Source organism: Candidozyma duobushaemuli (genome assembly GCF_002926085.2).
Source record: "Candidozyma duobushaemuli strain B09383 chromosome Unknown F_B09383, whole genome shotgun sequence".
NCBI classification, from domain to species: Eukaryota; Fungi; Ascomycota; class Pichiomycetes; order Serinales; family Metschnikowiaceae; genus Candidozyma; species Candidozyma duobushaemuli.
The window spans coordinates 501,040-527,792 of NW_020289899.1; the positions used below are offsets into that span (position 1 = coordinate 501,040).

At 47.6% G+C, this 26,753-nt stretch overlaps 12 protein-coding genes across 12 annotated transcripts; 8 read left to right on the plus strand and 4 right to left on the minus strand. All coding sequences in view use genetic code 12, as the record gives it.

Moving 5' to 3' along the window:
* Positions 1-166: 166 nt before the first annotated feature.
* HAT1 (histone acetyltransferase catalytic subunit) lies at positions 167-1,396 on the plus strand (the record flags this gene model as incomplete). The annotated part of the gene is made up of 1 exon (XM_025483318.1): positions 167-1,396. One exon carries the CDS (start codon positions 167-169, stop codon positions 1,394-1,396), a length of 1,230 nt encoding a protein of 409 aa, XP_025337531.1.
* Positions 1,397-2,372: 976 nt separating this feature from the next.
* On the plus strand, positions 2,373-3,299 carry PIL1 (lipid-binding protein; the record flags this gene model as incomplete). Its single annotated transcript, XM_025483319.1, has 1 exon — positions 2,373-3,299. One exon carries the CDS (start codon positions 2,373-2,375, stop codon positions 3,297-3,299), a length of 927 nt encoding a protein of 308 aa, XP_025337532.1.
* A 131-nt stretch (positions 3,300-3,430) lies between these two features.
* CXQ87_004888 (uncharacterized protein) lies at positions 3,431-4,897 on the minus strand (the record flags this gene model as incomplete). Its single annotated transcript, XM_025483320.1, has 1 exon — positions 3,431-4,897. One exon carries the CDS (start codon positions 4,895-4,897, stop codon positions 3,431-3,433), a length of 1,467 nt encoding a protein of 488 aa, XP_025337533.1.
* Positions 4,898-6,357: 1,460 nt separating this feature from the next.
* On the plus strand, positions 6,358-6,912 carry CXQ87_004889 (sterol transporter; the record flags this gene model as incomplete). The annotated part of the gene is made up of 1 exon (XM_025483321.1): positions 6,358-6,912. The coding sequence occupies one exon, from the start codon at positions 6,358-6,360 to the stop codon at positions 6,910-6,912; it is 555 nt and encodes a 184-aa protein (XP_025337534.1).
* A 221-nt stretch (positions 6,913-7,133) lies between these two features.
* CXQ87_004890 (uncharacterized protein) lies at positions 7,134-10,097 on the minus strand (the record flags this gene model as incomplete). The annotated part of the gene is made up of 1 exon (XM_025483322.1): positions 7,134-10,097. One exon carries the CDS (start codon positions 10,095-10,097, stop codon positions 7,134-7,136), a length of 2,964 nt encoding a protein of 987 aa, XP_025337535.1.
* A 1,946-nt stretch (positions 10,098-12,043) lies between these two features.
* Positions 12,044-13,561, plus strand: CXQ87_004891 (uncharacterized protein; the record flags this gene model as incomplete). Its single annotated transcript, XM_025483323.1, has 1 exon — positions 12,044-13,561. The coding sequence occupies one exon, from the start codon at positions 12,044-12,046 to the stop codon at positions 13,559-13,561; it is 1,518 nt and encodes a 505-aa protein (XP_025337536.1).
* Positions 13,562-13,607: 46 nt separating this feature from the next.
* On the minus strand, positions 13,608-14,486 carry CXQ87_004892 (GATA-type transcription factor; the record flags this gene model as incomplete). The annotated part of the gene is made up of 1 exon (XM_025483324.1): positions 13,608-14,486. One exon carries the CDS (start codon positions 14,484-14,486, stop codon positions 13,608-13,610), a length of 879 nt encoding a protein of 292 aa, XP_025337537.1.
* Positions 14,487-15,929: 1,443 nt separating this feature from the next.
* On the plus strand, positions 15,930-18,428 carry CXQ87_004893 (uncharacterized protein; the record flags this gene model as incomplete). The annotated part of the gene is made up of 1 exon (XM_025483325.1): positions 15,930-18,428. One exon carries the CDS (start codon positions 15,930-15,932, stop codon positions 18,426-18,428), a length of 2,499 nt encoding a protein of 832 aa, XP_025337538.1.
* Positions 18,429-18,600: 172 nt separating this feature from the next.
* FTH2 (Fth2p) lies at positions 18,601-19,857 on the plus strand (the record flags this gene model as incomplete). The annotated part of the gene is made up of 1 exon (XM_025483326.1): positions 18,601-19,857. The coding sequence occupies one exon, from the start codon at positions 18,601-18,603 to the stop codon at positions 19,855-19,857; it is 1,257 nt and encodes a 418-aa protein (XP_025337539.1).
* A 1,384-nt stretch (positions 19,858-21,241) lies between these two features.
* On the plus strand, positions 21,242-22,861 carry BUD14 (protein phosphatase regulator; the record flags this gene model as incomplete). Its single annotated transcript, XM_025483327.1, has 1 exon — positions 21,242-22,861. One exon carries the CDS (start codon positions 21,242-21,244, stop codon positions 22,859-22,861), a length of 1,620 nt encoding a protein of 539 aa, XP_025337540.1.
* Positions 22,862-23,077: 216 nt separating this feature from the next.
* Positions 23,078-25,891, plus strand: CXQ87_004896 (uncharacterized protein; the record flags this gene model as incomplete). The annotated part of the gene is made up of 1 exon (XM_025483328.1): positions 23,078-25,891. One exon carries the CDS (start codon positions 23,078-23,080, stop codon positions 25,889-25,891), a length of 2,814 nt encoding a protein of 937 aa, XP_025337541.1.
* A 41-nt stretch (positions 25,892-25,932) lies between these two features.
* GPI19 (phosphatidylinositol N-acetylglucosaminyltransferase) lies at positions 25,933-26,387 on the minus strand (the record flags this gene model as incomplete). Its single annotated transcript, XM_025483329.1, has 2 exons — positions 25,933-25,952; positions 26,012-26,387. The coding sequence occupies 2 exons, from the start codon at positions 26,385-26,387 to the stop codon at positions 25,933-25,935; spliced, it is 396 nt and encodes a 131-aa protein (XP_025337542.1).
* Between the last annotated feature and the right edge of the window lie 366 nt (positions 26,388-26,753).

Genomic DNA, 26,753 nt, shown 5'->3' on the forward strand with positions numbered 1-26,753 from the left:
TTCCGTAATTTCACTAAACAAGATTTACCCTCTTTGAACTTTTAAAAATCTTCACTACCCCCATTTTCCACATAGACCTCAACGCCTATTGTACTAGAGTCGTGCGCGTCTGTGAGCGTGTCTGAAAACATCAAGTTCAACTAACACCAATAAAAAAACCGATAATATGGCTGACCAAATGAGTATGGCGGTGGCGTCGCTCCAGCCGGAGCAATGGACGGCGTCACTGAACGAAGCCTTGGCTATTTTTGTTACCGATACCCAAGGCAAAGCCCACAACTTTAGCCCACTCTTTACCTACCCAATCTTTGGAGACGCCGAGACCATCTTTGGGTTCCAGGGCCTCCGTATTTTCTTGTGCTTTGACCTGGTGACGTTTTTGCCCTTTTTGAACGTCAAGTACGAGAACAAGCTTCCAGATATCGAGGTGGACCCCAAAAGCAAGTTGCTCGAGCTTTTGCCGGAACTGACCGTGTACAAGGACGAGGCCAAGTGGAGAGACACCATCGAAGAAGAGCAGAAGAGTTATGAAATTCCCGGTGAGAAAGTTGGCTCGGACTTCACAAAAGGCGGCGAGCTGTTTGCCATCTATAAGCTTGACTTGAGCTCACCTAGAGGTGTGGAGTTGCACAAGAGACTCCAGATTTTGGTGCTTTTATTTATAGAAGCCGGCACCTACATCGACTCCAAGGACCCCTTGTGGGATATTTACGTCATGTACAACACAACCAACCCACAGCTTCCAGAGGTTGTCGGTTTTGCAACCGCATACAACTACTGGGTTTACCCGGGTCTGGCCGACTTTGACGCGGGCGTGAAAAAGATTCGTAAGAAGATTTCACAGTTTGTGGTTTTGCCCAACCTTCAGGGCAAGTCTCTTGGTGGAGAGCTCTACGAGAGATTGTACAAATACTGGTTGGAGGATGAGCGTGTGGTTGAAATTGTTGTGGAGGACCCCAATGAGAGCTTCGATGACTTGAGAGACCGTGTTGATTTCAGTCGACTTGTCAAAGACGGCAAGATTGACTTGACTGATTTGAGTTTGGACAAGGTGAACGATTCGTGGATCAAGGACTTCAAGCAGCGTGAAAAACTCGAGAAACGCCAGCTTCTGCGATTGCTTGAGATGTTTTTCTTGTACCAATTGAAGAATGGACCCGTCAAGCCTTCCAAAAAGGCTGTCAGGCTTTTCATTAAACGCAGACTCTTTGAGAAGAACAAGGAAGCTCTCAGCGGGCTTGATGAACCCACACGTCTCGACAAGTTGCAAACTGCATACGAATCGTTGGAGGCGGATTATTACCGTATTTTAGAGCCGCTTGACGTAAACACGAAACGCCCAATTGAGAGTGGGTCCGGAAACGAGTCAACTGCAAAGAAACAGAAGAAGGAATAACCTGCAGGATCACAATTCAGTGGCCAAGGTAAGCCGCGCGGATCTGTGGTAAACGAGCATGTTCCATGGACGCCCTGCCTGCAGTACCTCGTCATCGGACACTAGTGGATGACCACCTGTTGAACAGAGGAGAGAAGTGACCAAGCCGTTGTCTAGGTGATGAATTTTGATGGACGGTGATTTTTTTTTTTTTTTTTTTTCAAGATTTGATCCTAGATTGACTTTGGCGAAACTACGTATTTTCCGATAATTCCGCCCATCGCAAGTGATGAGCATCGAGATGACCATGTCTTCCCACAATGTCCCACAAAGTTCTTACCGCTAAGCACGTGTAAACCCTGGCCACGGTTCAAGCAGCCGTACCACGATGATGTCAAAAATGCAAAATCTCCGATGGCTTTGTATAAGACTCCCCGTCATATGACGTCAGCGGGCGACAGAAGGACAGAGGAATGAAAGAGAAGAGTGTAATGTCCTGCACAATGGAGCCAGTAGCCTGTTTTCCACCGGCATCGGCGCGGTTGTCTGACCCAGTTGACGTTCGGACCGCGGCAACAAGGGCAGGCCAAGCAAAGAACAACCAGAGAGGTCATTTGCTGAAAATAGGGCGGGATAAATTGTAATTGTTCGCTGGTTCACGGGTTTTCTTGGGTTGTTTAAAATAACTCATGCTGGATTTAATGGATTAGTTTTTACGTGGGGGCCCAGGAAAGTGTCTGCACCACCTTCGTTCCGATGTACTGGCATCAGCGGTTTTTATTGGCCATGCTTGCTACTCACCCACCAGCTTGCTTTCTTGCTTCCCAATTAGGCCGAATTGTGGACGCAAACTGCGCATAAATAGCAAGTTATCTTGCGTGGGCCGCATACACTGTGTGCACGTCGATTGACCTTCGACGCAACCTCCTCCCTTGTGGTATAAAAGGAGCCAGCCCCCGGGAGATTTTGCGGAACTAGTCATTTCATCTATTCAGCCATGCACAGAACATACTCGTTGAGATCCCAAAAGGCCCCCACCGCTGCTCAATTGCAGTCCCCTCCACCTCCAACTTCCTCCACCAAGTCCAAGTTCTTCGGTAAGGGTGGTATTACCTCCACTTTCAGAAAGAACTTGGCCGGTGCCACTGGTCCAGAAATGTCCAGAAAGTTGGCTCAGTTCGTCAAGATGGAGAAGAATGTCATGAGAGCTGTTGAGTTGACCGCCAGAGAGCGTCGTGAGACCGCTAAGCAATTGTCCCTCTGGGGTGAGGAGAACGACGAGGATGTTTCCGACGTCACTGACAAGTTGGGTGTCTTGATTTACGAGATTGGTGAATTGGAGGACCAGTTCATTGACAAGTACGACCAGTACAGAATCACCTTGAAGACCATCAGAAACATTGAGGCTTCCGTCCAGCCATCTAGAGACAGAAAGCAGAAGATCACTGACGAGATTGCTCACTTGAAGTACAAGGACCCACAGTCTCCAAAGATCTCTGTTTTGGAGCAGGAGTTGGTCAGAGCCGAGGCCGAGTCCTTGGTTGCTGAGGCCCAGTTGTCTAACATCACCAGAGAGAAGTTGAAGGCTGCCTTCAACTACCAGTTCGATGCCATCAGAGAGTTGGCCGAGAAGTACGCCCTCATAGCCGGTTACGGTAAGGCTTTGTTGGAGTTGTTGGACGAGTCTGCAGTCACCCCAGGTGAGACCAGACCAGCTTACGACGGCTACGAGGCCTCCAAGCAGATCATCGTTGACGCTGAGAACGCTCTTGCTTCCTGGACTCTTGACGCTGCTGCCGTCAAGCCAACCTTGTCTTTGCACCAGGGTGAGGACGCCGAAGAGCCAGAGGCCTCTGAGTTGTACGAGGCCGAGGAGGAGTTCGCCAAGCACGACGACACCAACAACGGTGCTGTTGCTGCCTAAGCGCCTTCCCGCTTCATCGTCATTTTAATTCTGAATTCGATGTTTTTCTACTTTTTATCGTTGTCGGCTTCAACCGCTACGAAAAACAGTGCGCCTTCTGCGCCAACGCCTAATTAGTTATCGTAATTATGTTATATTAGCGAGCACATTATGATCTCCACCATCATCGTACGAATGAAGCACCCATGCTTTCTCAGCAGCGGGCTCATCCCCGGAATTATCTGGAGGGCATTCTTAGTTGCCAACTCCAAAACTGTTCCGAATGATTTGGCTGCTAGCTTGCGTGTTACTGACAAGTCCGACGGCCCGAGTGGCTGCGGTGGAAAAAGATCCACAAAGCTAATCTTGCGGTAGCCGCCCGACGGGGCCTGATTTCCTTCCCAGTCGCAAAAACTGCCATATTCGAACGAGCGGTTGTGAATATAACCGAGAAGCTTTAGTGCTAATTTGTGGAGGTTGCGGGCAATGGTTCCTTGCGACTCTACTTGCGATGAGGGGAACTGGAAGGAGGCATCCTCCAGAGTTTTGTCATTCAAAGTAAAAGACTCGAAGGTATCATCAGGCTCGAAGTCTAGCATGGAGGCCCTGGCAAACTCAATCGTATCTGCCAGAATCTGCACGTTTCTGCCAAGTTCAACGTCATCAGTTCTTGCTTTCCACTGAGGAAGTCTAGAAGGTGGAATCGTTCCAGGCGGTGGTTCCAAGTAAAGCTGTGTTGCTTGATTAAGATAGGGAGCAGCTGTGAGGCTCATCTCGCCCAATGTTTCCCATATGGACTGCTTTCGTCTTTTGGGAACAGAGGGTAGTGTATCGAACTCTCTAAGGTAGAGTGGGTAGCAGAAGGAGTATGCTGTGTGGACCGCGACGGGATCACATACGATATGTTTGCGTTTCGGCCGGGATTCTCTCTGATTCAAGGTTGACCGGAGAATGTTCAGCGTTGTAGAAAAGTGGGGATCCTTTGAGTGGTCCCTAGCTGGTTGATCCCTACGCAAGTCCTCAAAATCTGCTTCCAAACCTGCCAAATCTTGATTGATAGAAAGGATAGCTTGAGAGTTGATCTCTCCGTTTTCGTCAAACTCGAACCCAACTTCCCCTAGTGTAGTCTCATTAGCTCGAAGGGTGGCCAAGGTCTGGTCAAGTATATCATCCAACAGCTTGTCTAGCGCGTCAGCCCGCTGAGCGTGGGAAATGTAGGTGTCGAAGCACTCCTCGACGTCTCGGAAGCCCTTTCTCTCTAGAAACCACTCGTCACAGGCAAAATCTTGCATTGTGAAGCTCCCACTATCTGGGAGTGGGACGTGCCTCCTCTGGTGGACCACAGCTTTCTCCTCCACCTGCCCAAAGAACACAGGCCTTGTCAATTTCTGATGCACATTTGCCACGTCCTCAAACACGTAATTGACCTGCTGTTTATGGAGTAGAGCCAAACCGTACATGAGATTCAGGGCAAGACGGAGCAGCTTCTGTTTTTGAACCAGCCGACAGACTTGTGGAATAGAGACGCTAGTGATGTCTTTCTTGGAAAGCCTTCTTGTATGGCCCACGGTGGCCATAATCCAAGCAGCACCAACGCCATCGCTATGTGTTAAGTTCATGAAAAGCAGAAATAAGCTGGAAGTATGGGGGATCCGGGTCTTTTATAGTAGACGCAGGGACCAGCAGATATTATTTAGGCATGAGATCCGGCCAACAGGGGGATAGAGGTACAAAAAATGAGATTTACAATTCAATTCAGTTTGCCATGGGTAGAAAGAGGCTGTTACGAGAGCATTGAGTGTGTAGTTTTAGCTATGGTGGAGCCGCTTTGGTTGAGGAGTAGAGTGAAGTTCAGTCGGTGTGGGACAAGATACATCGGAATCATAGTTGTCTTAGAAGCGCTAGTAGCCACGCTCATGATTTTTGATGCTAGTTTTACTCGAAGAATGAATTAAGCAGATTCTAGAAGATAATACCGTTCATGGACTCTCCTGATCGGATTCCGTTTAGATGATGTGTGAGAGATGTATCAGTATTGAGTCAGGAAGCTCAGCAGGTCGTTTCCAAGGGGATTAGCAAGGAACTGGATCCCTTGCTCTTAGTATTAATACAGTAAATATGAAGACGTGGCTTCATTGCTGACTTTCTTTTTTTTCAAGTTCGGACATTCTGCACCGTTTAACGCCTCTTGGCACTTTTCGCAACCATTTTGTAAAGCATCGAATTGACCAGAACATACATCGACCAACCTTTTCATCAAAGTTTGCATTCTTTAACGTTAAAATAAACATATTCCCAGTTAAGATCACTTGAATGGCTATTGCCAATCAAAACGAGCAGCATCAGTAGAGTTCGAATCGAATGAAGCAACACTACAATTTACACTGCAAGAGAGTACCATGCAAGACCACGACTATCGAACTAACCTTGTCAAAATAAATCTCCCATCACAACAGTCTTCATTATTCCACACAGCCTGTTTAAGTACCCCAATGCACCACACTTGGACCAATAGCCGCCAGACTTCGACCCCTTATAGAGGTCCGCCTCGGGGCCCACTGCTATCTTCCATGTTAGCTAAACAACATCAATGACAGTCCCTTCATGGTTTTGCTCACAGTCCTCCTTCATCTCCATCAATGCTACTATCCTGCGGAACATGCCGCTTATCAGTGTGGCTCACCCCAAGCCACATCAACACGAACCCACCAAAACCCCAAAAAATGCCGTCAATCGTGCAAATTCTATGAAGTTAAACAAATTGCAACGCCATATCCCCGAATTGACCATTTTTTCGGACAATGGCCGAAGTGTGGGACATTCCGATCCTAGTCAGACGAATCGCGATCTCGGTAAGCGGCTGAGTCGAAGCCGTATCAGCACCATGATCACACACAAAGCATAAAATGTCAATTGCTCGGCAGATCAACGAGACACCTCCTTCACCTCCTTCCTGGCAATCCAACAAAAGTTTATTTTTTGACAAAGACCGGTACGGCTTATCAGCGGTCCTGCACACAAACACCCCAGAAGGGTACTTAAGGTTGCCCTTTCCCTCACCTCCTACTTATCTTACTCCATGGTAGCTTTTGGTCGTCTTGCTGTGGCCGGCTTGGCTGCATCTGCGGAGGCTCTCCTGTTGCTCTCATTCCCTGATATCTTCAACTCCGTGCCTAAACTCGCCGAGTCTCCCAAAATTATCTCCACTTTCACTAACCAAGACGAGAGACCGATTCCTGGAAACAGTCCCATCATTCAGTGTGACGCTCAGACGCCACAATTGTTGGACTTGCAGAAAGTCGTGATCGACCCTAACCCTCCTGCCAAGGGCCAGAACTTGACTTTTGTGGCTGAGGGCGTCTTGAAGCAGTCAATTACCGATGGCGCTTACGTTGAGGTGGATGTCCGCTACGGCTTCATTCGTTTGATCCACCAGACGTACGACTTGTGTGAGGAGGTGCACAATGTCGACTTGGAGTGCCCTATCAAGAAGGGTGCTCAGACCATCCTGAAACAGGTAGCAATCCCTGAAGAGGTGCCTCCTGGGAAGTACCTTGTGGTGGCTAGAGCCTACACCAAGGAGGATGTGCTCATCACCTGTTTGACCGCCTCGGTTGAATTCCCGCCAAACTAGCGTAGACCGTCTAGATAGTAATTCACGTTCAGATGTCATGGTAATTGGTGTAGAGAAGGAAGAAGAGAGTCAGAAACCCGATTGTATGGTGGGTCACTTGAGGCTCCTATTTAGCTGTGACGTGCAATAATGCAACATGCTGCTAGACTAATTTACAACTCCAATAAAGTGATGTAGTATGATGCTCTGAATAAATAATAAATCGCAATGACTGTTGATGACTATGCTGAAAGCACAAGGTTCGCTGTTAAAGAATCGAACCGCTCCTTAGACAACTTCGTCTGCACATGTAAAAGCTCACTGTAGACGATTTGTCCCTCGTTTGTCTTGAGAAGCTCTTTGATCTTCCTTTCACTCAAACGCCATGCCACAGTTTCGACAACAGTTGTGTAGGTGATTTGTCTGTATTGACTGAGTTCAAGGAGATCACCAAAGGCAGTGTTGGGCAAAATGCTGGAGTGCAATTCTCGATCGTCACTTTCGAACTTACAGATTTGTCTCACAAGTCCTGACTCGAGAATGAAGAAGGAAGGTCTCTTGCAGCTCGTGTCGTAAAAACACATATCTGAAGGAATGGTCTCCTTCGTGAAGTATGGGGCAAGCTTGGACCAAAACTTCTCATCCTTATTCGAGAGGTCGCCAAAAGTGATCATGATCAATGGTAATGGCTGCTTCTTAAATGAGGAGTCCGAGCTCAGGTAGTACCTGTGTTGAATTTTTTGCTCATCATTGGCTGTCCTTGTAGCGGCTTGGTAGATCTGCTTTGTCCTTGGAGTACCGAAATTGAGAGGATAATTCTGCATCACCAGCTTGCTCATGCTATGATGACGCTTGTCTGGGTTGTTTGACGAGGGTACACCTCTCAAGGCCATTCTATGATTTCCACTATGCGTCAGACCTTGAAGATTGGTGTAAGTTTTCAAGAATGAGTTTTCACACCACTCAAGAGCATAGTTCAATGTGCTGAACATCTGGACCTGAAGCGTTTGGGAGGACGATTTGACACAGTCCCAGAGACCAGCGTCTCGCAATGCGGTAACACTATCGTCATTTTCTTCCACAGAAGAGATAATAAGCTGTGTTTGGAATTCTCGTGTCAAGTTGAGGATTCTTCTGAAACCTTCAGCAGCAGAGAAGTCAATGGAATCCACACCCTTCATATCGATGATGAGAAACTTGATGGGGTTCAAGTTGAACTTTCCATGCTCAAAGCGAGCTCTGATGGTCTTTTCAACACCACCGATAGACCCAAAGAATAATGTTCCTTGGAGCTTGACAACACAAATCTGGTTGCCCACGTCCTTCAAAAACTCCTGCTGTTTTGGATGTCTCAAGACAGTCGAACGAGCAACCACACCGGTGTAGATGCCTCTGACAACTGGTCTTCTAGCAGCTTCAATGACGAATAGTAAACAAGCAAGCAAGATACCTGCCAAAATACCGTACACGAAATCCCAGGCACCCATGACAACAACAATGATAATAATTGTGGAGTATTCGATCTTGCGAAGACGGCCCCAGGTATCGTATATAGCCTCCTTCAAAAGTTCATAGCCCAAAAGGAAAATAAGAGAGCCAACAACGCAGACAGGAATGTAGCCAATAACCACTGGACCTGCCATCATTACACAAGCTGTTGCTATGGCGAGAAGCACTCCTGCAAGTCTATCATCTGCACCGGCTCTGATGAAGAGTACAGAATTCGTGTAGACAAGATAGTTTTGAACGGAGCCAATGAGGCCTGAAATAGCGTTTGAAAAACCATGGGCAACCAATTCACGATCGACGTCGAACTGGTCCATTCCCACTGTCACAGCGAGCGCTGGAACATTGATGGGAACATGCAAAATGCCAAAAAATGTGAGAGCCAACATCTTGGGGAACTGTTTGGTGATGGCCATCCAGTCAATAAGAGAAGGCCGCAAGTAGCTGTAATGAGCATACCAAGGATCGTGGTTGACCACAGCGGGGAAGACCCAACCGTAGTTTCTGGCCTTGTCGAGATCCCAGTTCGTGACAAGAGCAACCACAATATGGAAGACCACAAATACAAGGATGAAGTACACCGGCACAAGAAGCGAGTGGTGGATGCGCTTGTGGAGAAAAATAAGCACCACTGTGAGAAGAACTGGAAGAAGCCATTGCATAAGGGTAATGTAGTTTCCAAAAATGAGCTTGGCTGTTTCCCAGTCGTAGCGAATACCACCTTCTAGTCTCGAGGAGACTTCAATGCCTGTAACAATCAAAAAGTAACCCACACCACCGATACATCCGACCAAGATGTGTCTTGGAAAGAACCCGACTAAGGCACCGAGTCGAAGTTTACCGAGGAGGAAGAACACGATACCTGTGACAACAGCCGATACAGCGAAGGAGACAAATGTGGTTGCAATGATAGCTTCTTTCGCCACGTCTGGTGAACCGCTTTTCATGTCTGCCTGAATGGAAAACGCCATAGTATGAAAAAACGGCGTCACCTCAATCATTTCCGAGCCGATACCAGCTTTAAAAGCAGAGCCTCCGAGAGAGTACACCAATTGCGACACGATGGTGGAAATGTAGAACATCGAAAGACCAGCAGGTGCCATGTCTGCAAACAAGGCCTCGCCAATGGGAAACATGATCATACCGTAGGAAAGACCGTCCAAGACGTTCAAAAGCACACCCAAGAACACGGCTGGAAGGTATTGCACAGGCCGTAGCAAGTGTGTTCTAATAGAAGGTTTTGGGGGAACAGCGTCCAAAGGACCTTGTTCTAGGCGGCCTGCCCAGTTTGCATCGGGACCCATGGAGCCGTAGACCGGTCCAGCCTCGCCCACAGTATCCAGATCAACATAGAATTTCTTGTTTTTGTCCACTAGCGGCGTGGTGGACTCTGCGTCTTCTTGAGCCAGATCACGAGAATGCAGGCTGCTGGACCTATCTTCCCAAATCGGCTCTTTCAAGCTTTTCAGCGAACCTTCGCCAATGGGAATGGGTTCCTGTTCTGATACGTACTCGTCCAGAAAGCCCGTATCGTCTTCCTGATCGTCTCCAACAACACCAATCGAGGCCAAGTCCGCGGTTTGCCTGTGGACCTCATTTCCGGACAAAACTACCGGCAGATGTGTCGAAAGGGAGTGTCTGTGGTTCACCAGAACATAGGAACGACCTAGTTCGTAGTGGCTCTGGTCTGGAGTGGACATGAGCTGATTAGTGGAAAATGCCTGATTAGTGGAAAATGCCTGCTTATTGTTATTGAAGCTGGTCTGACAGAAATGCAGGCCGAAGCAGTGGAAATTAGGTAAGGTCCATGGACCGATAAATATGGAAGTAGTTGGAGGATCTCTTTTCCACTAGATATCTCAGGTGCCGGACATGAGCTCTGATAAGCGCACAAATTGAAAAGATTCCGATGAGTCAGGAACCACAGGGGAGGAAAAGAGGGGAGAAAGGAAATCGAAGGATTCCGTTGGAAATGGTATATTTAGTCATGATATGGAGGAATTTTAATTGGAATGGTGTTGTAGGGTGTGTTTTGGTGTAGGAGGCCTGGATCAGAGTCACAAAGCGAGAAGCGAGGTCAGTGAGGTGAGAGCCACAAGGTAGCGTTTGGAAGGAGATTTTTCACTCGATTTTTCACTCACAGATTTATGGAAAATGGACTGTGACTGAAGGTGTCTTTTCTTTTCAATAGCTGCTTAAAAAATAAGTCCATGAGTTTGGGGGCTTATTAGACTCAGCGGATAGTGAGATTTACCGCGAGGTTGCAACCATGAAAAATCAGAATCGTTGAAAAAAATTCACAGATGTATCAATTGTTTCTGTGAAGAGTGGTGTGATCAAAATACCTTCTCTCAATTGAAGGGTAATTTGGGTGAATTGTAAGATGGCAGGCAACGTTGCTCAAATGAACTGCAGCATCGCCGTCAGACAAAGCCTCGTCAATTACGAAATCAGCACTCTCATCTTGCTAAATGGGTCCGAAAAAATGCTGAGAGTAAAAGGTTTTTAAAAATACTTAAGACTTCTTCGCTCGAGGACTTGAACAGTGCTCATTGTCTCAATTAACACTACACCTGAGCGAGGGAAGGACCGATTTGGAACGCTTCAGTGATGTATACTTGAACACTGGAATTGAGGCAGAGGATCTCCACAGTTCACTTAAATGCGTATCTCGCTCATCGTTTTGAAGAATCAAATACTTCATTCATCGTCGGGGTAATGGAGCAGGGTCGATATGGCACCACGCGTACCCGAAGAATTGATCTAGTACCACTAGAGACATCGAATTTTCAAATTTGTACTATTGAGTTTGAGTCAGTTCTTATTGGAAGTGCTAAACTGAGCACTATCGATTGACCTTTCTACTCGTCAGCATGACTGCAATTTCGGAAATTCACCGTCTTTTTCCGCTCCAAGCTTCACAAAAATCCAGCAGAATCACAATTTCACTATGTTCCCGTGGCCCTGGCTTATTTAAGCTGGATGAGGAAAGTGCTGCAGGGACGAGATACCCGAATAGTTGAAAATCTGTAGGATTCACGCACCCACGATAGATCGCTGTGCAGAGCCATTCGGTGGCATTCAGGAGCACATATTCGTATTGTTAGAGATCTCATTATCTATTCTTCCATTCAACGCCTCCTTCTGTTTGGAATCAACTGCTTTTCAATATTCAATCATCGATTATCAATAGAAAACGTTGAAGCTCACTTTCTTTCGATTTACCCTCGACGCACTGGATCAAATAATATGGAGCCGCTCGAGGTACATATCCGGAATGTGCAAATTGCCTAAGTAGGAAAACATATAAGGAAGGCCCAAGGCTGTAGGCGAGAATTTATATAAAATTACACTGAAATCAAATCAACAAGAAGGAGAACTGTCCATTAACTGCCTTCTCAAAAAAAAACTTCAAGTGGTATCTCGCTATCCTGCTGGTCTGGATGTTCGCAGCAGAATGGTTGCAAAAAAGTTGAATGTACGCCAATATAGAGACCACATCTCCACCATGATGTCTCAAAATACTCGAGCTGTTTCAGGTTGACGATAAAATATCTGATCAACGCCGCCAAGGCGCCCAATTCGGTAACTTCCCTGATATGCTCCAACGCTATAAGTACCACCGTCCAGCCTATACTTCCACTACATGCTTATTCTTTCGTTTTTCATATGGGCCGTGGCGGTCTCGGCCCAGTTCATCAAGCCTGTGAAGCCTTCTGACGATGATTTCTACAACACGCCTTCTAATATTTCTTCCTACAAAAACGGTGACATTATCGATGCTAGACCAGCTCCAGGCATGATCCGGTCAGTCTATTTTCCAGTGAATGTCAAGAACGCATGGCAGCTTTTGGTGCGTTCGGAAGACTCCCATGGAAATCCTAACGCCATAGTGACGACGGTGTTGGAACCCTATGATGCAGACCCAAAAAGGGTGGTTTCTTACCAGGCAGCCCAGGATTCTGCCACCCAGGACTGCAGTCCTTCTTATTCATTTTTGTTCAATGCTCCTATGAGTACGATTATTCTCCAGGTCGAGATGGTTCTTATTCAGACTGCATTGGCGAAAGGGTGGTATGTGGTTGCACCTGACTACGAGGGACCCAAGGGCACCTTCACTGCTGGTATCCAATCTGGCCAAGCTACTATCAATTCTCTTAGAGCTGCTTTGAATTCTGAAGATGTTACCGGAATTGACCCGGATGCCAAAGCAGCATTGTGGGGCTATTCTGGAGGTACTATAGCTTCTGGATGGGCTGCTTCTCTCCAGCCTGAGTACGCTCCAGAACTCAAAAAGAACCTTGTGGGTGCAGCTCTTGGCGGCTGGGTTACCAATATCACACTTACTGCTGAAATCACAGATGGCACAATTTTCGGTGGTTTCATTCCTAATGCCATTAACGGCATGCTTAATGAGTACCCAAAGGTGCAAGAGATCTTGGACAAGGAGCTTAGAGAGGATAAAGTAAAACCTTTTGAGGAAGCCAAAGAAAAGTGTCTCTTAACCTCGATCATCCACTACATGTTCTTGGATTTCTTTGGTGGTAAGAAGCCTTGGGTGAACAATGGATGGGGTTTTTTTGATTACCCCTTGGTGAAGGAAATTGTCCAGAACAACACAGCAGCATTGTTTGAAGACGGACCTCGTCCTGAAATTCCACTCTTTGTATTCCACGGCACCGAGGACGAGATTGTTCCATTTTCTGGTGCAGAAAGAGGCTACAACAACTACTGCAAATGGGGTATCGACAGTTTTGAATTTGCAGTTTCGAACACAACTGGTCACATTCTTGAATGGGCCGAAGGCAGTGGAGCTGCATTGGTTTGGATAGAGAAAATGTTCAATGGAGAAAAACCAGTGGATGGGTGCAAAAGAACGGAGAGATCCACAAATGTGCTTTATCCTGGAGCGGACGTGGAATACAGGCAATTGGTACGGACGCTTTTCAGTTCTATTAAAGGAGGAGAAATTGGCGAGACAACAAGAAACATCACCGACTCTACCATGGTCAGTACCATAATGCAGCATGGAATCAGTGCGCTTCTTGAGAAGATTGGTCCTATTCCATTCAAGAGAGACCTTTCAGAGATGGACATTCTCGAGTCTCCCGAATTCAGAGGCATTAGCGATGTCGTACGTCGGTGGAAACAGCAGAAAGCATAAATCATACCCTACAATCACCCACCATACAATTACCAACCCATACTATTTAACAGCTATCTATCATCATGGCAGCCCCGGTGAGCATCAGCCAATTGTGCTGCTGAACTTCTCCGCTCATCTGGGCCATCTGGTCGAAAGACGGAATGATTCTCTCCGAAATAGTGTTGGTGTTTTTCTTGAACACAAATATAGAGTTTGCCTGGTCCTCAGTGAACCGACGAAGGAGCTTCATGTAGTAGATACCACACGCATTGCACAAGGATCTAGAGCCTGTAGGGCCTCTTCTCCATTCTGGCGTGGACGTCAATCCACACTGGTGACAGTGCGTTTTGGGCTTTTTACTTCTGCCGTTGGATTTGGACTTTTTCTTGGACAGTCTGCGTTTCTTTGGCAGATGATGCTTTGAGTTGTACTTTGGCGAATGGCCTAGCTTTGTAATCAGGTCTGTTGATCCTGGACTTGAGGAACCCAGTGAGCCAGTTAGACTGCCACTTTGGGAAGACTCAATAGAATTTTCACTTGGGGAAATCTCGTTATTTAATCCACTTGAAGCTCTCGTTGGTGATCCAAAATTGTTGAGGTGGGTTGGAACTGGTGATGGAAGAAGGGTGTCCTTGATAGACTCAAAGGAACTGGTTCTGGCTATAGGTTGCGCCATGGTGTTGAGGTTGTTTAATTTTCCAATTTCCCTAGGTGGAGTGGTTGCTGCTGTCGAGTTTGAAATATCCGAAACAAACAGCAGTGTTGATGCTGGACTCCAATGCATATGTTGGCCTTGTGGATGAGACTCATATTCCTTGATCTTCATCAAGATTTCGGCCACCGAAGGAAGCCTTACGGGCTGGATATCCCTTCTAACGCGATAAGGCGGAAAATGGGGATAGTTGTAGTAGGAAGACTTTTCCCAGTCGGAGACGTAAACCATGATGTAGAGATAATGACTCTAGCTAGGGGTGCTGGGTATTTGTATAAGCAGAAGTTCTGATGGAGGGGCTGTGCTGTCGATAAAAGCAAGTATAGCGATTTGATGACCAAGCTAGGTGGAAGTTATAGTTTTTGTTTTGGCAGAGCTTGTAAGAAGCTGTGGTAGGAAGAGTGGTTTGTGGATTGTGCGTTTGCAGCCATTTCTATATGACGAGGCCCAGCACAGTATTTGATGAGTTTCATGCTTTTGTGGTGGCAAAGAAGAGAAGACAGAAATCGTATTTGATTAGTTCTGATAATCAAGGCTCTCCCAGATAGGAAACTTTTGGAAAAAGTTTTGGATTTGGTGGCTCCGTCTAGACATACGATTTGATGATGCATGACCCACACTAGCGAAAGGGAAGTACTCATCTTCACTTTTTCCTCATTTTTGCACTGTTCACGAAAACTTATTTATTCATTGTTGATTATTGGAATACAGAGAGTAACATGGAAAGAGGTAGACGATTTGACTGAGATCCCTCCCATCAACAGACCTCTATGCCCTTATAGGTAGAGCAAAAGCCGTTTATCTGTTGTTTAACATAACTAGCAATATACGGTAAGACTATACGATAAAAGACTAACAACGAAAAATGGCTTGATTGGCAAGGATGTAACCCTGAATAGGAAATGTTCAACATTCAGCTTACAAGTCACCCTAAGCAAATACTAAACATAAGAGGCAAATAATTGGGGTGCAAAGCGCTCAAAAAAGATATCGTAAACTACATATTTCTGGCTCCTAAACTGCTTCCACGCCTTCCTTTATCCTTAGTAGCTTCCACCATTGAGTCTCAGAGTACCACTCTCACCATTGAGTCTCAGAGTACCACTCTAACTCCGTTCACTACGATCACTTATTGCCACCAAAACCTTCCATAAGTATAAAGCAGCCCTTACAAATGTCACAATTACCTCTTGAAGAATACTAACAGCTTGTCTCAAATCCACGGCACTCAGTCGCTCTCGTATAGCTCATCCAGACCACCAACTTCCAAAACCAACGTCACCCAGCAAACCAAAAAAAAAAAAAAAAAACCAAACTCAATAAAATACCACCACCATACCACCCCATCGACCTTCAAACCCAAAATCCAAGTTTCGTTCCGGGTCGGACCACTCCACGGTCACCGTTAAATACTGTACCGAGACAGCCGGTTGCAAACGCTCGCCGACCCGTGGTACCCCTTTAAACACGAAAACGACAGCATTTGTGATTTTTTGAAAGACGTCGATATTTTCAAAATCAAAAATAACCATACATTTTATAACTTCTTTTAAATTTTTTCTTCGTTTGGTCACCCCTTCAGGGTCTCTTCCCCTAATATATCATCTCGCTGCCCCAGAATGCACTAGACCGCGCCGCACTCTAACCCTACATCACCACCTACCACTCTTTATCATGTCTGAAGAAGCACCCTTGCTAGGGACGTCCAGACAGCGATACATCACCGATGAAGAAAACATAAATGCTCCTGAACTCAGAGTTCCAAACAATACCGAAATAGAGGGCTCCCTGGGCTCCGCCTCTTCTCCAGATACCACTGTGGGGGAGGAGCTGTTGAAAACACGGCCTTCGTTGCGGGAGAAGCAGCGCGAGTTTCTACGGAAACGGTTCTGGTGGTTCTGTATTTTTGGCTTGCTCGCGTTGATTGTGCTCCAGCTTTCGTTTCTCCCTCGAACCTCGCTTAACCGAGACTTCAGAAGGTGGCACGACTTGCATCTCAACAAAACAGACCTCAAGCGGATCTTTTTGGCCCAGTTGAAGATCGGCCGGCCGGACGACACGGGCGTGACTAACGAAAAGCACATTGGCGAGTGGCTCCGTAACTTTACCAATATCAACAGCCAGGGCGTCATAGTGGCCGATAAGAACTACCCCGAGTTGGCCTCCTTCGTGGAGAAACGCTTTGCCGACTTTGGCCTTTCCACGCTGTCCTACGAGTACGAGCTTCCCAGGCTGCTCAGGCTTCCAGGCGCGTCCAGAGTCGAGCTTTTCGACTCCGAGTCTCACAGGGTCTTGTACTCCGCCGATCTTGAGGAGGTCACGAGCTCGTGGCGCTTCAAGGACATCAAGACGCCCGCTTTCTTTCCGTTTGGATCCGTGGGCTCCGTGTCTGGCGACTTTGTGTACGTCCATGGCGGCACGCCCGCAGACTACGACTTGCTCGAGCTGAACGGCATCTCTGTCGTGGCCAAAACCGCCTTGATCGCAAGTCTGGAATCCAAGGACTACTCGGTGACAGACCGTGTGAACTATGCCATCTTCAGAGGCGCCCAGGCTGTGGTTGTCATAGGCTCGGACGACTTGAAGCTGACCGTGCTGAGAAACTACAAGCCAGCCGAGGTACCAAACCCCGAGATGTTATTCCCGGCGAGTCACGACTCCATGAAGCCTATTTTGGAGGCATTGGGTCCTGGTAGGGGTAACTTCTCGCACTGGAAGTTTGCACCATACTCTAAGCTGCTTCGACTTAGGGTATCCGCGCAGGACAACGGCCGTGCTGGTTCTGCCAAAGTGGTCTTTGGGTCTATCAAGGGCGTCATCAACGATGGTGAAATTGTTATTGGCGCGGCCAGAGACTCTCTCACATCTTTGAACCCCAGCAGTGGGCATGCGATCATGTTAGAGGTCATGAGAGCATTCAAGCGTCTTCGTAACCTTGGCTGGAAACCATTGCGTACCATCAGATTCGTTTCCTGGGACGCCTCTAGGAGCAGTCAGCTTGGTGCTAAGGCAGCGTTGCTGGACCCGAATGTCTTCCCAGACAATATGCCATTGATTGCTTACATCAATCTAGACGAGGATGTGGTCACTGGAAGCCATTTTTCTGTTGACCTGAGTCCGATGCTCAACCATATCATCAACCAGGTCGCTGAGATTGTGCCATTCTCGAAGAACTCAACAGCTTACAAGCGCGTCATGAAGCTGGCAGGCGACGAGCTCCCTGAGAACGATGATGACGATGAGACTTCGTTATATCGCTACTGGCGTAAAGAGAGTGGGGCGAAGATCAACAACATACTTGGAGATACCTTTACTGCCAAAGACGCTGGCGTCTTTCAGTCTAGAGGTGATACCCCTGTTGTCAACTTCAAGTTCTCAGAAAGCTCGCAACACAATGAATCTACGTATGTCCCTGAGCTGGACCAATACTCCTACAGCTGGTTGAAGGATATTGATCCTGACTTTGATCTTCATGGCCTGTTGGTTCGTTTCCTTGGCCTTCTAGTGCTTTCTTTAGAGGAGCGTGAAGTGATCGACTATCGTTTGGAACCTTACTTTGACTTTGCACAGCAGCGGTTTTCTCTCTTCCGTGAAGCCATGGGCAAACAGCTTGAGGAATGGCGGTCAGAGAAGGTTGACTCTTTCATCCTTGAAAAGTCTACCATTCTCAAAGACATTCTAGAAAACAGGAAGTCTACTGCGTACTTTGCACCCGGTATCTGGAGTCTCGAGAATGAGGAGGTCACTGTCGAGGACGTCCTCGAACAATTTGACAAGCTTCTTAAGGACGCAAGTGCACAGTCTTTGATTTTCGACGCATACAACCACGATGTCGAAAACCTCCTTACTGAAGATTACCCTTGGTACAAGTTACTCAAGAAGGTACACATCTATGCAAAGTTTAAAGTTACAAATTACAAGCTCTTACGTGTGGAGAAAGACCTTGCTGCGACTGATGACGATATCGACTATGGTGGGGATATTGTCAAGCGCCACTTTATGTACGAGGCTCCTGTCAAGAAGGGGACCTGCTATGACACGAAGGAGAAAGAACAGAGGGGAGCGTTTGCCGGTCTTTTCCGTTCAGTCGAAGAGGGCGACTTAGAGCAGCTAATTAGGTTGATCAGCGTGCGGTACGAGCATCTTCACGTTATCCACAAGAAAATACAATAAGTATGGTTCGGTTGAAATTATGAATATTTGGCGTGGAATGATCCATTTGCAGCCATCTCCGCGGCTAGAAAAAGAAAAGCACCAGGAATGTACGGCAGTGCGAAAAAAGATATCTTGTCTGGGGAATCTTTTTCAATCACCTGGCCTCATCGGTTTTTGCATTACTTTAAAAATGAAAGATCTTAATCAAATCTTTTCGATTCAGATCTTCTTCATTATCCTTAGGGAGACGCTAGAAACGGCGATCATCATTTCGGTGCTTCTCTCGTTTATCAATAAGAACAACCCCCAGCCAGTTCAGGAAGACGTGGATGAATCGGAGGAGGCTTTGGCCGAGAGACGTGCCAAGGTAGCACACGTTAACCTGATAAACAGGGGCCTTCGACTTCAGGTTTGGCTCGGTGCCATCTTTGGTTTGTTGGTTTGTCTCATAATCGGCATAGTCTTCATCACCCTTTTCTATTTTGTGGAGAAGGATCTCTGGTCATACACCGAAAGACTTTGGGAAGGTGTGTTCTCGCTTCTCTCCAGTGTCATCATCACAATCATGGGCATTGGTCTTCTCAGAATCAACAAGTTCATGAAAGTCAAGTGGTGGGTCAAACTTGGCGACGCATACGCTACTCAGCAGCCCGACAAGCTTGATTCAGACACCAACATGACTGAGATGGATGACTTTGCCGGCGTGTCGTCATCGCAAGACTCAGACGCTCTTTTGGGCAATGCCAGCACCACCCCAGTCAAGAAGGAGCTGAAGGATGGCTTCACTAGCAGATACTACTTGGCCATTTTGCCTTTCGTCACCACCCTTAGAGAGGGCCTTGAGGCTGTTGTGTTTGTTGGAGGTATTGGTATGTCCCAGCCCTTGACATCGCTTCCGCTTGCCGTGTTGGCCGGTGTCGCTTCTGGTGCTGCCGTGGGCTACACGTTGTACAGAGGAGGTAACAAGCTTTCGCTCCAGTACTTCTTGATCTGCTCAACATGCTTCTTGTACATTGTCAGTGCTGGTCTCATGAGCCGAGGCGTTTGGTTCTTGGAGTTAGAGAGATACGTGAGACTCTGCGGTGGTCTTGATGTCAGTGAAACCGGCAGTGGTCCTGGATCCTACGACATCTCCACTGCTATCTGGCACGTGAACTGCTGTAACGGTCTTACTGATGGCTGGTGGATGGTGGCCAACGCCTTGGTGGGTTGGACCAACACCGCTACGTACGGCAGTGTGTTCTCATACTTGGCATACTGGATTCTCGTGTCTTTGTGGCTCCGAGCCAAGTTGTACGAGGAGAAGCACGGCAGGTTGCCATTGATTCCTGTGAGATGGCAGGTGAAGAAGATTAGAAAGAAGTTGAAGCTATACGAGGCAATGCACAAGCAGCAGTTGACCGCCGAAGGTGAACGTCAGGCTGAAGCTGCGGCATACGTCGCTTAGACAGCATACGATGCATAGGAGCAAAACGCAAATAGGATGGAAACTAGGTTAATATACCCGGCGCATGAACAAGGTGTAGGTATGAAGTTTGTCGATGAGATTATGTGGAGCTTTTCTGACCTTTTCACGATTCTGTAAATACTACATAACCGTGGATCAATCGGGTTTCCGCATAGTGAACTTGTCGATTTTGTGTCGTGAATCTTGACAAGCACAGCGGTCACCATGTTTCTGTTGCAGAATCCATATACATTATATCAAGTAAAGCGGCTTTACCCTGGTGTAAACTGCCGCCTATAGCTGAAGCGTATTTTCATGTTTCTTCAAATGGTTGCAAAACACCCTTCACCATGATGTAACGACAATCATACCTATATCTTTGTACTATAAATCCAACTCTCAACCTATCAGATTACAAATCCCAAGCTTTGCACAGCCATCCATATCACCAAAGCCATCGTTTGATGCTGGCTCGCACTTTAGCAGAAGTACATTGGATACGACACGGTAAGACCCGTTTTGAGCCCATATCGAGTCTCACCCTCAAGCACGCAATTAAGTAGGAATTACAAAACATGATTGGCAAAAAACAAGTGATGTTGGGTTACGGGTGCCTGTCTTGTTCTGGCATTATTTAAGCTGACAATAAGACCTCGGGTCCAGGGTCCATCTACGTCATGGCCTGAGTCTCCATGGATCTCATTGCACATCCTCAAACCATAAATATAGTTTGGATAGCCGCTGTCTGGTGATATTTTGGATCCTCAAACCATAAATGTAGTTTGGATAGCCACTGTCTGGTGATATTTTGGATGGAACACTTTTCGAATGACCCAAGTCGTTTTTTTTTGTATTTGCTCTACTACTCGTTTACGGTTTCCCGGTCTCGAAATCGTGCCAAGGCTCCTGTACGTCTTCGATGTAGGGTGCCTACGATGACGCCAGTGGACGAAAGTTGATTTGGGCAGTCGACTTTTAAATTTATTTGACAAAAGCACGAAACACATTGCGGATAACTAAAACTTATCGACCACCGAAAACCTGAAACAAACACCCTCCGGACAACCCCTATATGGATGGCCCCTTCTTGGCTGATCGCGTTTTCGCAGCCAATGCCAGGAACAAGCCCCCTGGAATCGAAGAACATTTATAGGAGTAGTAGCCAGCTCGATTGCAAAAAACCGGAAAACACCCACCCTTTTATATTCTCGAGATCTCCTTCACACCAGCCGTAAAATAGCCTTGTGTGCACCGCGACTGTGCATTCCGAGGTGAGATATCAACACCAAAATAAGCAGGATCGAGCTGATCTACAACCCTCATTCTTACCCCGATTTCAGCCACCCCGTCATCCAAACGCTGACAACACTTCCACATTTTTCCGATGACGGATAGCCCCACGTTGGAGTCCACCAATAGGCTCCTTCACGACCTCGAACGAAAACTATCGTTGGGTCTGGAGGCCTCTGACCAAACCCACCATTCACACACGTCCCATGCTTCGCTGGTTATAGTGGACCAGAATGTGGCGGGTCTTGCCCGCCTGAGCATCCAGCTGAGTGTGTTGCTGTACATCAAAAACAACGATTCTGACTTCGATGCTGATCTGGTGTACCAGGACCGTCAACAAAGACATGTCACCCAGTTTGCACGGGAGTACTCGCCCAGCACGGCTCCCAAGGTGGAGAAGGTAGAAAAAGAGGTCGACGAGACGCTCTTCAACGGCTCTTTTGAGAGTCTAGATCGAAGTTTAGAAGACCAAGACGATTACGACGATTACGATGATTTTGGCGACGAGGACGACGAAGAAGAAGAAGACGACGACGACATGCTCCTACCGCCGCTGCCTCCGCGTCTGCCTCCGCGTGAGATGGACCCGGATAAGCTCTACGGGCTCTACGACTTCCTGGGACCCGATCCTCTGCATTGCACACTCTCTAGAGACGAGCCGGTGTACTTGGTCAACGACCTGGACAACTACTGGTGGCTCATCAAAAAGATGACAAAAAAAGAGCGTTTGCATCTAGGGAGGCAGCGCCAGGAGCTCTTCCCCGAAATATCTGACGACGAGGATGGGAAAATCGGCTTCGTGCCAGCAGAGTGCCTAGAAACGTACGGGGAGCGTCTTGCCCGACTCAATTGCTTCAAAAATGAAGAGCTAGAAAAGAGCGGAGCGGATCCACTCGCGCCCGAAGCACATTCTAAAGAGAGCATCGACTCGACTGTCGAGTCCCACAGCATACAAGGTTCGTCGGAGAGCGTCCAGGGCGCCCGCCAGACCCCACTTTTGGGGAGGACCGGCTCTATTCTCAAAAAGAGCGGAAGCTTGCGCCAATCCAACAAGCTGGTTACATTTGAGAACCTCGGGGCGCTTGTTCTCGAGGGAGAGATCTCAGACACAGAGGCAATTGACTTTGCCGATCTGTACTACAGCTTCAGCCACGAGGATCTCCACCATCCACAAGAAGACGACGAACGCCAGTCAGAGGTGCTCAGCGACTTGTACCCTGCAGAAATGCCACTTCAGGTCAGCAAAAGTCCTCGCAAGAAGAAGCCGGACTTGACTGACTTGCAGCCACCTAATTACGACACAAGCTCCATTGGGTCTTTCTCTCCCGATACGCCCCCAATTGGCCATTTTCAGCACGATGAAGAGCAACGCACGCTCCGGCGCTCGCTAATCATGGATCGTCTATCGCAAGTCACCATGGATATACAAGAGCAGATGAGCAGCGACAACGATGACTACACCTGTGATGTCTACAGCAGCTACGGAGACGACGACGAGAAAGCACACGGAGACGACGCTTTCCTGGACTGCTCCCAGGACGATAACGTCACGCCCTTGACAAGCACCAATTCGCTCAATAACGTCGCTCTGTCACCTAAAAGAGTATCCTCTGCTCCTGTTGGGAAGAAGCCACGTAACGAAATCGTGAGCCCCGTTCTCGGCAAGCTCGATGAGCTAACAGAGAAGCTCGCCGAGCTCGAGCACATGTTGTAGTTGCAACCAGTGCGGTCACAGCTACCCAGCATCCAATGCATACACTAATTAAAACCACTTGGAGAACGCCATGTACCTCTTCAGTCTCAACCTCTATTCTATTCTCTCTGCCTTTCCAATTCTATCAATCCACATATTGGCACCTCACAATGCCGGCATCTCATCACCTACACCATCTTCAACACTTCGCACAAAAAACCACCAACCTTCTTCACAATGTGGACTGCAGATCCAGGGGCTCTCGAGCAGCTCAGGACCATATTTAAAGGAACCTTATCCTCTCGTAAAGCGGAAAGGTCCCAAGCAGTGGACGCCTTGAAACAGGCGAGAGAAGAACCCGAGTTTGAAAACTACCTTGTGGACCTCTTGATCAGAGACGAAGCTGGATCTGATGTTAGAGCCGCTGCGGGACTTAACCTTAAGAACTCGGTGCTCAAGGAGCCCAGAAAAGAAAGACCTTATGTTTTGGACAATATCATGAACGGTCTTTTGGTGCAAGACACAATGGCTAGAAACATCACCGGTACGGTGATCACATCCCTTTTTTCCCTGTACGGCCTTGAGAAGTGGCCTCAGGCATTGCAGCATTTATTGTCGTTGGCTGAATCGGCTGATGCCGGCCAATTGGCTAAGGAGGCAGCCATGAGTGCTTTGAGCAAGATCTGTGAAGATAGCGCCTATCTGTTGAACAAGGACTTCAACGGAGAGAGGCCTTTGAACTACATGGTTCCTAAATTCATCAAGATTGCTGCGCAGCCTGAATCGTCTAGCTACATGAGAGCGGAGGCTGTTCGTTGTGTGAACCAGTTTGTGCCTCTCAAGACTCAGCTGTTCTTGGTGCACATTGACGATTTCCTCCATGTGCTCTTCCAATTGGCCCTGGACAGCGACAGCAGGGTGAGGAAGAACGTCTGCACGGCTTTCTTGCTGATTATGGAAAATAGGCCCGACAAGTTGGTGCCCCACATGGACGGAGTTGTGAACTACGGTCTTCACTCAATGCAAGACTCTGACGAGGACGTTGCCATGGAGGCCTGTGAGTTCTTATTGGCTCTTGCTGAGCTGCCTCAAAAGGGCCACAAGCAGCTGTTCCGCCCTAAGCTCCAGCAGGTTTTGCCTGTTCTTCTCGAGAAGATGATGTACTCTGAGGAGGAGCAGTTTTTGATCCAGATTGCCGACGAGAAAGATGACGCTCGTGTCGCCGATAAAAACGAAGACATCAGACCCAGCGCCGCTAAGGCCAAGACGCATCAGGTTGGTCGTAAGGGTGAGCCAAAGAGGGAACAGTCTGCTGAACCAGAAACTTCATACGATCCTGATGACGATAGGGTAGAGGACTCCGATGGCAGCTACACGGTCCAGCCTTTGAGTGACTCGGACGATGACGATGACTCAGATGACGAGCTTGATTCCTGGAACCTTCGTCGCTGTTCTGCTGCTACTCTTGACGCTCTTTCTATTGAGTACCCAGAGGAGGTGATCGAGGTTACCTTGCCTATTCTTCAGGAACGTATTGTTTCGAACGAGTGGCCTGTTCGTGAGGCTGCTATCTTGGCTTTCGGTGCCATCTCCACTAGTTGCACGGAACTTGCTAGTGACAAATTGCCCACTCTTGTTCCTTTCCTCGTGGACCGTTTGAGAGACCTGGAGTCAAGAGTACGTCAGATCTCGTGCTGGACCGTCTCTCGGTTTGCCCTGTGGGTGTCCGGTGAAGCTCACGAAGGCGGCACCTACGCTAACTACTTCCAGCCTACTTTTGAATCCATTGTGCTGTGTGCTATGGACTCTAAGAAGGTCGTCCAGGAGGCTGCTTGTTCGGCTTTGTCTGTGTTCATTGAATCTACTGACATCTCACTCATCAGCTACTACGTGGGTCCCTTGTTGGACCACTTTGCTAAATGTCTCCAGGTATACCAGAGGAAGAACATGGTTACCTTGTACGACTGTATCCTGACGTTTGTCGACAAGATTGGCCAGGACGTTTTCAACTCCAAGCCTGAGTACGTCTCCACGTTGTTGCCTCCTCTCTTGCACAACTGGCAGGTTTTGCAAGATACTGACTCTGACTTGTGGCCTTTGCTTGAGTGTATGGCACTGGTGGCTGCCACTATGGGTGAGGCATTTGCTCCTTACGCTGTTCCTGTTTATGAAAGAGCCGTCAAGATCTTGAGCAATGCCGTCCATTTGAACCAGGAAGTCCATACTCATCCTGAGATTGAAGCTCCAGAGAAAGACTTCATTGTCACCTCGCTTGACTTGATCGACGGTCTTGTCCAAGGTTTCAAGGGCCACTCTATTGATTTGATGAAGCAACACGGCGCTGACTTGATGGAGATTGTATTGGTGTGCCTTGAGGATCCCGACGACGATGTCCGTCAGCTGAGTTACGCTCTTTTGGGTGATTTGGCGATTCACGCTTGTGAAGAGACCATCAAGCCCAACTTCAGCACTCTTATCATGTGGATCGGCAACGAGATCAACGGACACACCTACTCCAAGTACCCAGTTACCAGTAATGCTATTTGGGCTTGTGGTGAGATGGTTCTTGTGTTACCTAAAGAGATTGTTGAACCTCAGGTGTGGAACATTTCCAACCTCCTCATCACCATCATCAACCAGCCAGATGTGCAGCTGGCCGTGCTAGAAAACACTGCCATTTGTCTTGGTAGATTAGGTTTTGCTGGCCCAGAGGTCATTGGTCCTCGTTTGCCCGAGTTCATCTACTCCTGGTGCACCCACATGATGTACATTCAAGAGAACGAAGAGAAGGAGTCAGCTTTCCTCGGTATGATCGAGATCATTCTCCAGAACCCAGACAACGGATTTGGTGGATTGAGCAACCAGCAAGGCCGCAAAAACTTGGCTGTTTTCCTCGATTGTATTGCCAACTACCTCGGAGGCAGCGAGAGACTCAAGCATAGATTCCACCAATTTTTGATTGGTTACAGAGACCTTACAGGCCCCAACTGGGCTCAGGTCTTGGCTCTTTCCAGCCAGGACACACAGCTCGTGCTTCGATCATACAAGTGATTCACGAGTATAGAACCTCCGACACCAACGGCGTGGGGAGGTCACGGACTCCGCTCGGAGCCTTGTGAATATAGGCAGCGGGGTCCTCCGGGTATATAGCGTTTTCGTCGGTGAAGACACGGGGATCGTCCAACGGTAGCGTCTTCACCTCAGTGTTGTATAATGCTAGGCAGATATACACATAGAGCATGAGCATAAGCAGGTAGGCAGGCACCGCCTGGGCCCAGTATTTGTCTGGGTAGTAGTAGACGCCAAAGTAGTTCAAGGCTTTTTCGGGAAGAAGTAGCCATGCCATATAGCCGAGTAGTAGCACGGCAGAAAGCACGTATATGAAGAATCCTTTGTATTCAGCGTAAGACGTCACGTTTGTGGAAACGGTGACATCTGATTCACGTGCGAGTTTATCTTCGTTTCGTAGTGGCAGAAGGAGGGATGGGGCTGGAGACGGCAGGCGGCTGGTAGGTGTTTGAGTTCTAACGATGTTGAGCTTGTTCATCTGGGTCGTCTAAAGATGAAGGATCAGTTGATATTTGAGATCTGGGATTAATGATTATGATTTGTGGAAGTAAAAGGTCAGTGAAGTTTTGTGCGCCAGCAATTGCACTGTTTGTGTTTGGAAATTGTAGGTGTAGATTGAGTAGTTGATTTGATGATGTGTGGTGATGTATGGCGCACGGCTGCGAAATGAACTGCTAGTGAGAAAGTTGGAGATGAGTGGATATGAAAATAGTCAAGAGTCACAACCAATTCATTTTTTTTTTTCATTTTTTTTTTTTCAATTTTTCCAAACTCTCTAGAAATGTAGAGAAGATAATCACAAAATTAAAAAAGGTTCCAGATCCACAAAATGAGCCCACCTTGC